Raw genomic sequence first — 12,207 nt, forward strand, 5'->3', positions numbered from 1 at the left:
AACTTCAACTAATTTGGCTCTACCTGTGGGGACAAAGGTAAAACCTCTCGAAAAAACTTAAAAAAATTATTCTGTGACAGTGACACTGGTAAAGTTATAAACTTTGAAATCACCATCCTCGTTAACAAAAACTACATCCAATAGACCCAATAAGTCTGTCTAGTGCTCGGTCCATCACTCTCCTGCTGCATGAAGCCACATCAGTTGTGTTTGGACCAACTTTGTACCACACTGGTGTTCTGCCAAGACCGAATCCTCTTCGATCTCTTTAAAGGTAGGGTGGAGACTAAAGGGATACTAGAGTGATTGTCATCATCAGTAATGGTCCCCTATGGTCAGTCTCATCACTAACGGTGTCCTATCAAGCAACCATGCTGACCAAGCTTGAGATCTCGGGGGAGCCGGATACATCCCGTAACAGCTACCATCATTTTTATTCTTTAATTCCATCATAAGGGAATCAGCCCTAACAAATATTTTGTGATATTTGAGCTTGACTTACTCAAATAAAAAGTCATTCCTGATGGTAGTATCCACATTCTTAACATCTACAGAAATCTTATCCATAGTTCTGTAGTTGTCTTTAATTAAGACCACCATGAGCTCAAAGCCTAACAGCTCCTTGTGTAATTCAGAACCGTTAATTAAACCAGTAGGGTATTTCCAGCAATGTAAACCTTTTGGTACTCTACCCAATTTAATGTTCTGGTGTAAGTAGCCATTCTCCACCTGACCAAATGCTCTAAATGTTTAAGCCATGCACCCAAGTTAATATGCAAAACAGAGCCAGTCTCAGAAAAAGAAACAGTCATGTTGAACCAATCTGTCATGCTAAAATGGTTACCTTGAGTATCCAAGGAGGGCTCATGTTTGCAGACATTGACAACACATAGTATCATACCAACATTTATTTAACAGTACCGTAAATACACCTTTATGTATACCTACAATATAAAACAAAACAACAAGCTTTTCTATGAGGGCTCTGCCCTCCACACCCCCAACTTACATACCATAACTCCATGATATGTTAACTCCATGATCAGACAGCAGCATTGCCAGTATGTAGGCTATTAGCACATAATAGTTTTGCATCTGTCTGATGCCTCTTTTACAAAAATGAGAAAACCAGTATATTTCCCATGGTTTAACCACAGAAATTAAAAAAAAAACCTGTCATTGTAAAATATTACATAAGCAGGCTACCGAGAAGTGAGCAATACTGTGAAGACTACACTAGTAAAAAGCAAAGAAAGGAAAACGTTTAAACAGCAACCCCAGTTTATTAATGCTCAACTGCACTTGTGAAGAAGTGTTCCCAGCAACCAGTGTAAACACAATAACCCATTCCTCATATATCAGCACTCCACAATCTCACAATGTTTATTATTTATTTATTTCAGTTTGATGACCGGGGAAGTCCACTGGGCCTAAAAAGAGCCCGTTTTCAGTGGAGGCCCGGGGAGAAAAGCTCCAGTAACAATGACAAACATATTAGTATATACACATACAAAGCAAAGAAGTCATACAGCTTTATGCAGCATTCTACAGTAAAAAATTCTACATTCTATAATAAAAATAAAATCTAGCAACTGTACAGTTTAAGAGTCATTAACAGTGAATTACAACTGAAATGTTACATTCCACAATAACAGTTGTAAAAATCTAACAACAGAACAGTTTAAGGGTCATTAACAGTGAATTACAAATTGCGGACGAGAAATTGTTGGAAATAAACTAACACAATTTGGAGGTTAAGGAGGAGTAGGAGGGCAAATGATGTGAGTGCAGAGATGATGCACAGAGTTAGAAGGTGGGTTTTGATACAGGAGGGTCCTATGTGGGGAAGGAGTAAGGGTATTCCCACCTTGAAGATAGGTAGTAATGGAGGAGGGATTTAATGTTAAAGTGGTTATGAGTATTTCTAAGGGAGGGGGGAAGAGAGTTCCATAGTTTAGCTAAGGAGCAGGATAGCAGAGAGTCTCCAGGTGGCCATAAAGGTTTGTAGATTTTGAGCAGGTTCTGATTTTCTGCCCTAAGTGAGCGATTAGGAATATAGGGGGTTAAGGAGATGGAGAGAGAGGGACAGGAGGATGAGTTAAAATAAGACCTTATGGGCAGTGGTGAGTTTAAGGAGGTTCAGATAGTTGGGAAGCTCAAGCCATTGCAGTGAGTGGAGGGAGATGTTTAAGAAAAGCACTGAATCATAGCTGGCTTGCTAACAAACATCACAAAGAATTACAGCTGGAATGCAAACAGAGCACTGAATCACAGCTGGTGTGCTAACAAACAGAGCACTGAATTAGAGCTGGCATGCTAACAAACAGAACACTAAATCACAGCTAGCATGCTAACAACACATAATTACAGCTGGCATGTGAAAAAACAAAGCACTGAATCACAGCTGGCATGCTAACAAACAGAGCATTGAATTACAGCTGATGTGCTAACAAACAGAGCCCTAAATCACAGCTGGCATGCTAACAAACAGAACACTGAATCACAGCTGGCATGCTAACAGCACAGAATTACAACTGGCATGCGAAAAAACAGCACTGAATCACAGCTGGCATGCAAACAAACAGAGCATTGAATCACAGCTGGCATTCTAACAAACAGAGCACTGAATCACAGCTGGTGTGCAAACAAACAGAGCACTGAATCACAGCTGGCATGCTAATAAACAGAACACTGAATCACAGCTGGCGTGCTAATAAACAGAACACTGAATCACAGCTGGCATGCTAATAAACAGAACACTGAATCACAGCTGGCGTGCTAATAAACAGAACACTGAATCACAGCTGGCATGCTAATAAACAGAACACTGAATCACAGCTGGCGTGCTAATAAACAGAACACTGAATCACAGCTGGCGTGCTAATAAACAGAACACTGAATCACAGCTGGCATGCTAATAAACAGAGCACTGAATCACAGCTGGCGTGTGAACAGAGCACTGAATCACAGCTGGCGTGTGAACAGAGCACTGAATCACAGCTGGCGTGTGAACAGAGCACTGAATCACAGCTGGCGTGTGAACAGAACACTGAATCACAGCTGGCGTGCTAATAAACAGAGCACTGAATCACAGCTGGCGTGTGAATAGAGCACTGAATCACAGCTGGCGTGTGAACAGAGCACTGAATCACAGCTGGCGTGTGAACAGAGCACTGAATCACAGCTGGCATGCTAACAATGAGCACCTGCAGTGGCTTCCTCCAGCTATCAATATAAACATGTTCAATAATAGTGCTGCATGGTGTTGCTGGTTTAGAAGATGCCACAATAAGCTGCTTGCATAAGTGTGCACACCCTTAAACTAATACTTTGCTGAAGCACCTTTTGATTTAATTACAGCATTCAGTCTTCTTGGGTAGGAGTTTATCAGCATGGCACATCTTGACTTGGAAATATTTGCCCACTCTTCCTTGCAAAAGTGCTCCAAATCTGTCAGATTGTGAGTGCATCTCTTGTGCACAGCCCTCTTCAGGTCACCACACAGATTTTCTATTGGATTTAGGTCTGGGCTCTGGCTGGGCCATTCCAAAACTTAAATTTTCTTCCGGTAACATTCTTTTGTTAATTTGGATGTATGCTTGGGGGTCATTGTCATGTTGAAAGGTGAAATTCCTCTTCATCTTCAGCTTTCTAGCAGATGCCTGAAGGTTTAGGGCCAAAAGGGACTGGTATTTGGAACTGTTCACAATTCCCTCCACCTTGACTAAAGCCCCAGTTCCAGCTGAAGAAGAATAACCTCAAAGCATGATACTGCCATCACCATGCTTCACCATGGGGATGGTGATTTTTTGGTGATGTGAAGTGTTGGTTTTGCGCCAAAAGTACATTTTGGAATTGTGGCCAAAAAGTTCAACCTTGGTCTCATCAGACCATAACACATTTTCCCACATGCTTTTGGGAGACTTGATGTATTGTTTTGCAAATTTTAGTCAGGCGTGAATGTTTTTCTGTGTAAGAAAAGGCTTCCCATCTTGCAAACCTACCCCATAGTCGAAGCATATGGAGAATACGGGCGATTGTTGTCACATGTAGTACACAACCAGTACTTGCTAGAAATTCCTGCAGCTCCTTCAGGGTTGTTGTAGGTCTCTTGGCAGCCTCCCTTGACCAGTTTTCATCTTGTCTTTTCATCAGTTTTGAAGTGATGTCCATTTCTTTGCAACATCACCGTTGTCCCATATTTTCTCCATTTTTTGATGACTGTCTTCACTGTGATCCATGATATATCCAATGCTGTGAAAATTGTTTGTACCCTTTTCCTGACCGATACCTTTCAACAATGAGATCCCTTTGATGCTTTGTAAGCTCTCTGCGAACCATGGCTTTTGCTGTAGCAGGCAACTGAGTAAATATCAGGAAAATCCTACTAGGACAGCTGAACTTTATTTGGGGTTAATCAGAGTCTCTTTAATTGATGGCAGATATGTACCCATGAAGACTGAATGCTGTAATTAAATCAAACGGTGCTTCAACAAAGTATTAGTTTAAGGGTGTGCACACTTATGCAACCAGCTTATTGTACATTTTTTTATTTTTTATATTTTTCCCCTAACAGATTTGTTTGTTTTTCAATTGAATTGTACAGGTTATAGGTCGCATTAAAGGTGGGAAAAGTTTTGAAATGATTTATTGTGGTTCATTTTTATATCACAAAAATCTGGCATTTTAACAGGGGTGTGTACACTTTTTATATCCACTGAATATATATATATGTGTGTGTATGTGTGTGTGTGTGTGTGTGTGTGTGTGTGTGTAAGTTTACTGTCACAATCATGAAGCCCATAAACTTGAAAATCATACTTCTGAGACCATGATACCAAAAGACGAAAATGCTGAAGACCACAATATAGAATTCCTGGAAAGGCCTCCCACCCCTGCAAGACCCATGTTAGCACTTATTAATGGGTCCACACTCCTACAGAACCTTAACTCTAATCTTAACACTTGTTCCTCACCCCAGTAGAACCCATGTTAGCATTTGTTCCTAGGTTTACATTGGTACCAGGATTCAGTGTTTGAGTTTTTTAGACAATGTAATCTTCAGTGTTTTGGTCTTAATATTATGGTCTGGGGACTGTGCTTCAGAATTGTGATAGTTAAAATATATAGATTGATAGATAAATAGATAGACAGATAGATACATACATATATACACAGACAGATAGATAAAGCTATAGATATATATAGTTATAGCTATCTATCTATCTATATGCATGTACAGTTAAAAAGAGATTATCAGATTAAACTAAATGAAAAAGACCTTAAATAAAATTTGCATATGCAGTCCTAATGGATGCAGTCTGATAAGTCTGTGATACTATATTTCTCCTATTACAAAAGCAATATGTTTTATAGTATGAAACTTTTATGACCTGCCTTTTATATCACAGACTTATATTCTTGAAGGTTAAGATTAAAGATACCAAGTAGGAAAACTGACACTCACTGCCTTGAGCCTCCGGGCATGGTACTCTGCAGCTGTGAAATACTTTCCTGGGGTTATTAATTTGTCTTTCATGTTTGCCACATAACATCCAATCTTAGTCATCTGTGTAGAGGTGTCACTTGTTGTCTGCTGATGCTGATGTTTTTCTTCAACAGTCTATACAAACAGAAAAGTAGCCCTGAATTAAATTTGTAATTTTGAAACTGGTTTATATCAGATGAAATTTGTAGTTTCAGTTTTACCTGTTTATGTTTTTTTTTAATTTTCATAGTTGACATTTTTGTATCAAGATCATATGGTTCAAACATGATTTATTCTTTGAAATGGTACATTTTGAATTGCTTACTAGCACCCCATTTCTTTCATGGTCAGAATTTTAATTTAATATTGAAGATAAGGGATAAGGCAATATGTAAATTTGTTTAAATGTTATGGCTATCTTTTTACTTACCTGACATCACGCAAATGTAGACAGTACAGTATGCAACCCTGTTCCTGTTCTGTCAAAAGTCCTTTGGGATCTATCATTTGTCCAAGCCAGATGCCAACTTTACTAAACAATTAAGCACATGGATGAAAAACAATGCGATGCAAGTTTCATCACGATGATGTAGTAGATACAAACCAGTTCAATTTGCACCCAAAAGACACACTAAAACAAATATATGCACTTTATAAACAAAAACTATAATAAGCATGTTTTTTCTTACACAAGAAAACATACACTTGGTGTGCCTACCACAGAAGTACAGTTGTGTAAGTAAACTTACCATAACAGTAAATGTTTGAATGATCACTGCTGTAGTAGCCTTAGCTATATGGGTTATACTCTGCCAGGGATATAGCAGACCACCAGGTTCAAAAGCTTCAGGGCTCCTTCCATGAGACAAATTGTAAGTCAGCTCAAGCTGAGGTGACTAAAAGACAAGTTTGGGTGTGAAGCCCTTTACAGCTTTCATTCCAAAAGAGACAGGGAGCCCTGAAAGGTCAATACTAGGAACAACACAATACAAAAAAAATATCCACACCCTGGCATAAAAAGCACACCAAAAAACAAAGGATATGGAGAGAGGGAGCAGTTACTGCAGCATTGATTATTCACAAACAGTTATGGTAAATTTACTTACACAACTGTACTATGTTCATCACATCAATCACTGCTGCAGTAGCCTTAGCTATATGATTAGATTATCCTAGCTAACTACATATGGAGGTGGAAGGAGAATATTCTAGAAGGCACTGGAGAATGGTACTAGCAACGCTTGATCCAGACCAAGAGAAGGAATCAAGCTTATAGTGCTTTGTAAAACTATGTGTTGAGGACCAAGTAGCAGCTGCTACAATATTTCTAAAATCCAACCCTTTCCAGAAAGCCATAGAACAAGTCAAGGCCCTGGTAGAGTGGGCCTTGACCCTGCCTGGAATAGTATTGTTATGATGAGTATAGCAAAAGGTAACAGTCTTAGAGAACCATTTGGAAATAGTCTGTTTTGACATAGGTTGCCCCTTCTTCTTACCTTCACAAGAAATGAATAATTGATCTGAAGATCTGAAAGATTTAGTTCTGTCAAGATAGTACCTGAGGTGTCTTGGACATCCAAGGTATATAGAGTATCTTTTCTCCCTCATTTTTATGTTCTGGAAAGAAAACAGGGAGACCAAGACGTTGGCTTAAAGTAAACTCAGATACCACTCTAGGCCTAAAAGAAGGTCAAGTTCTCAAAGAAATCCTGTCCATATGGAAAATTAGACAGGGCTAACTCAGCATGGGTATGGTACTAGGCTATTGGCCCTACGGCCTATATAAGCCTAGCCAAAAAGGTACCCTGGCTTTCGCCACCCAAGAAAATTATTTTCCTGTGCCCCCTTACAACTCAGATATTCTAATTACAGGGGTCAGAGCAATGAGTAAAACTGTTTGCCATGTTAAGAACCTCATGTCAGCCAGGTTACCTGGTTCAAATGTAGCAAGTGTTAGCTTGTCTAACACAAAATTAATATGCCAAGGAGGTGCCACTAATTTTCTTGGAGACCTCTTATACAAATCCCTTTCAAAAACATTTTGACATTAAATTGCATTGAAAGATGAGGATCCATTGGCAGACATGCTGAAATGCCCCATGCATGAACCTCGACAGAGGAAAGAAAAAGGATTGGATAGTAACTCACACAAATATTGTAAAACCAGACAACAAATGGGTGCAGGTTATGGTGCTGGCACCAACAGGAAACCCTTTTCCATTTGTTAATATATGACTTTCTAGTATCAGGTTTCCTTGTCTCCATTAGTACTTGCTATACATCCTGAGTAAGCAGGCACCTAAAAGGAATTAAAACCCTATTATCCAGGCAGACAACTAAAGTTGATTAGAGTCAGGGTGAATCAAACACCCCTGTTCTTGTGAGAATAGATCCAGTGTGTGAGAAAGCTTTTGGTAATTGCCTTTGGCCATTTCTTACACAAGGGAGATCTAAGCCTGGGCCAGAAAGGAATCACCCCAGTGATCTTGGGGGATTATTTCCAAATCTTCAGAAGTAACTTAGATATTAGTGGAACGGGTGGAAGAACATACAAGAACAAACCTGTTCAAGGAAAAGAAAAGGCATCTGTCTTCCAGGCCTTTTTGCATGGAGTGCTGGAGCAGAATCTTGCCAGTTGACTGTTCTGAGAGGAGACAATTCTACTTGAGGAATTTTCCACTGATGAATCAAAGCTTGGAAGACACCCTTATCAAGCTTCTCTTCCTGAAGGTCTGCCTGATTCTCTTCTGCGACACGGTTTGCTCAGATGGAATAGAGAATGGCTGTAGATTGAGATTGTATTGTGAATCTATATCACAAGCCAGCATGGCTAGTCTGCAAAAAAGGGGGTACGACCTGGTACCTCCTTGCTTGTTGATATGCCACATGACAGTGGTATTGTCTGTAACCATTTGAAGCAGTCCTAGGGACCAGAGGTGGTTCATATTGTTGAGTGCCTTGATCAGGGTAAGGATTTCCTGGATATTTATGTGTTTGCATCTATCGTTGGTGTCCCACACCCCTGTAATTTCATCTCTCCTGAAACTGCTACCCAAGCAAATTCCAAGGTGTCTGTGGTGACTGACTGCTTTGGAGCAGGAAGGGAGAAGGGGAGACCAGGATTTAAGGATATCTGCTGTCTCCACCAAAATATTTCTCTTCAGACAAACCCCAGACTGGGATTTGAAAAGATAAAGGATGTCATGAGACCCAAAAGCTTCAGATATTCCTTGCAGGGACTGAAGTCTGAGAGGAAAACTTAAGAAATACATCTACATATAGGTTCATAGCAAGCTGGCCTTGTGAACCATTTCAATCTTAGACAATTTTCTTTAGTGAGAACCAAACCCTCTTGTCTGTGACATAAATACTTTAATCAATAAGCCAACCCCAACCCCCTATTTTTTTCCTGTGAAAGAAAAGACCTTTGAACTGAAGTGTCTAGATAACATCCCAGGCACACAATCCTGTGTGGAGGAATCAAGATGGACTTTTGAATGTTCTCCTGGAATCCTAACTTGTGTAAGAGATCTCTCACCCAAGAGAGAGATTCCTGACATTTTGAAAAAAGACTCTGCAAAGATAAGCAAGTGATCTAAATATGGGAAAAATGTGTATACCCTGTAGCCTGAAATAAGGTGTACCTGGAGATAAACACTTTATGAACACTCTTGGTGCTGTCAATAGTCCAAAAGGTATGGCAGAGAATAGACACACAAAGCCTTAAAAAATGTCTAAAGTCTGGGTGAATAGGGACGCAATTTATTTATTTACATTTGTTTACTGGGAAAGTCTGACTTGGAATGGAGCCAATTTTCACTAGGGACCTAGAAAGAAACATTCTATATGCATATCTTTGTAAGGTGGAAAGAAACCGGAGCACCCAGTGGAAACCCACATGAACACAGGAAGGACATGCAGACTCCACACAGAAGGCACCCCAGCCGAGAATCGAACCGGAAAACCTATTGCTGTGAGGTAACAATGCAACCGCTACACCACTGTGCCATAATGATAAGTATCTTTTAGGTCTGGTGTTACCAAAAAACTTGAAGGAGGAAGAAGAGGTAACAGGTTGTGAAGTGACATAAATTTGAATTTGGGCACTATCACAAACAGGTATAAGCAAAAAAAAGGTCCAGAACTGGTCTCCAAGCATTTTCTTTGCTTGTCACTAGGAACAACCATGAATAAAATCCTTTCCCAACCTGGAAAGGAGGAACTGGGTCTGTCACTTCTTGGGTTAGCATGTGATGAAGAAAGAGTGGAAATAAAATAGTCTAATCTGGAGGATGAGAAATGACTCCCTGTAAAGGAGGAATTCCTCTCACTGCCATCTATAACCTTTTGATGAATGATTTTTCAGAACTCATTTGGCTGAAACTATCTGTTGTGAAAGAGAAAAACTGAGATTCGGATTTTCTGGAAGAAAAATGGACCAGTATGGAATGGGATCATAAAGTCTGTTGGACAGTCACTCAGACTTGTTGGACAGTGAGACTGTTCTTGGTTTTGGAATATTCTTGACTTCTTTGTGGAATGCCATTGTCATTTCTTTTTCAAATGTTACCTGTATTTTGTTGAGACTGATTATTCTGCTTTTTGCCAAAAATGGAAAAGGAGAGCTGTAAAATCTTAGGGATTTCCCAGATCAGCTTGTCCCTTTCATCACACTTTTTGATCACCTCTGCAGCAGATGGGTCAAACACTAAATCTCCTTCCAAGGGTGAATTTAAAATCTCTTTTTTTAGCATAATCTAGGAGGTTCTGAGAATGCAGCATGCAAACCTCCTCAAAACAATCCCAGTAGCCATATCCCTGGAAGAAGCATCAACAAAGTCATGCACACACTGTAAGCAATGAGTGGTAAACTGTGCAATAGAAAAAATAAGTTATTTAAAGGAGATTTTTCCTCACAAAAAGTGCAGAAAAATAATTTGTCATGCTTTCACACTTAGAGAGAACAAACTTTAACTTAGGAGCCAGACAATTCAAAATTCTGAAAATCAAAGTTGCACAAGTACACACTTTTTCCCATTTACCATCCTTTTCAGAAAAAGTAGCAATAGTCTCAAAGACCCCCCCCCCCACATGCAGAATCAGAAACTGAGTTCTCCTCTGAGTCTGAATCAGAAATCTGAGGAAAACGTGTATCCATACCTGCATCTTCCTGTTCAGACTCAGAATACTGAATCTCTTCAGGAAAAGAAATAAACCCTGTTTCTTTTACCAGAAAATACTTTACAAGAAGGATTACTAGCCAGACCCAGTAAACTACTTGCATCCAAAGAAATTTAAGGAGAACTAGATCATGCTTGGTTTTCTGTTTCTTTTTGACAGGAAAAATTGGTCCAACCATGTTACTAATTGTAGTAGCAGCTTCCCCAGGGATGGGCACAGAATTCCAAGGAATGACAAGAGTGGTGTTCCCTTCTCCCAAAAGATGTAAAAGAACATGGCTAACCAGCGGTCCATAGTAGCTGTAGGTGTTACACCAGAGAGACTGGGGGTAAAAGATGAGTTGCCTTGAGGTACAACAAATGGCGACCGCAGAGTCACCCACCTGTGGTGGCAAAGGCTGTTTGCTTATTTATTCTTTTTGTAGCTTGAAGGACTGACCATGGAACTGGCAGTCTGTTCCATGATCAAGCCTAAAATGATGCCTCTTTCCCATGGAAGATGAGCAGCAAATGTCGGTAAACATTACCAGTCTACAGAAATTACTTTGTTACACAAAACACAGTAAAAAGTATTTTTAAAACACTATGCCAGTCTCACAAAAGTAAAATAAACACAATTTCTCCACAGAAAAATGTTTTCTGTTACTTTACGTCACTTTTAGACTGACAGGAAAAACAAGCACTCAGTTTAAAAATGTTACAGTCTTGTGACAATCCATTAAAACACAACACTCCTAGCTTTAAAAATAACTTTCCTGAAGAAGAAAGTGATAAAACAGCCATGCAAAAAAAGAAAACATATTTTTTTTCCCCCAAAGGGAACTTATCTGGCCAGCAAAGGAACAGCACAAGCCAACCGTTGATCCTGAGAAGCCTCAGAGGAGCGTAATCTATGGCAGCAGTAAAGTTCTGAAGGGCTTCTCATCCAGACTTGTCTTTTAGTCATCTCAGTTTATGCTGCCTGATTGCTTGGGCATGTGGAAGGTGCCTTGAAGCTTTGGAAGCTGGACGGCTGTTATATCTTTGGCAGGATATAATACATATATCTAAGCTTACTTCAGCAGCAATCAATATGATGAACATATGTTTATTTATTTATTTATTTGTTATTCATAATGTATTGAATTCTTCTAAGTACAGCATCATGCCGTCAATGAGGTAAGGTGAGGTGAGGATTATGGGAAAGTCAACATTCATGCACATTTCCTCCAACCAGCTCATTATAAAATTCAAAGACAATTAAGTTGCTTAGCATTTAGCGTGAGATATTAAACTCAGGTCTCATTGGTCTCATCTGCCTGAATTGTCAGTAATGCAAGTGACTATTAAAGATTAATGGTGCTAGTCTTCGAATAAAAAGGATTAAAAATCTATCATGTGCACATCCTATTCCAGGTTCTATAACTCCCATCCATGTGTTTATATCAGAATAATAAGGAAATACAGGAAAATAAAATCAACACCAAAGTCAGTACACATACTACTTAGGTTTAGACATCTAGTTGCATTTTTATTCACACTTCCTCCCCCATTATATTA

At 39.4% G+C, this 12,207-nt stretch overlaps 1 protein-coding gene across 1 annotated transcript in view; it reads right to left on the reverse strand.

Moving 5' to 3' along the window:
* The window catches only part of IQUB (IQ motif and ubiquitin domain containing), a 729,710-nt gene that overhangs the window by 535,937 nt on the left and 181,566 nt on the right, over positions 1–12,207 (reverse strand). The window contains exon 6 of the mRNA XM_044088765.1: positions 5,468–5,623. Within this exon, the coding sequence (XP_043944700.1) occupies positions 5,468–5,623 (156 nt within the window). The remainder of the gene's footprint in view (positions 1–5,467; positions 5,624–12,207) is intronic.

This window comes from Protopterus annectens, chromosome 11.part0 (genome assembly GCF_019279795.1).
Source record: "Protopterus annectens isolate FY-2018-M chromosome 11.part0, PAN1.0, whole genome shotgun sequence".
Lineage (NCBI taxonomy): Eukaryota > Metazoa > Chordata > Ceratodontiformes > Protopteridae > Protopterus > Protopterus annectens.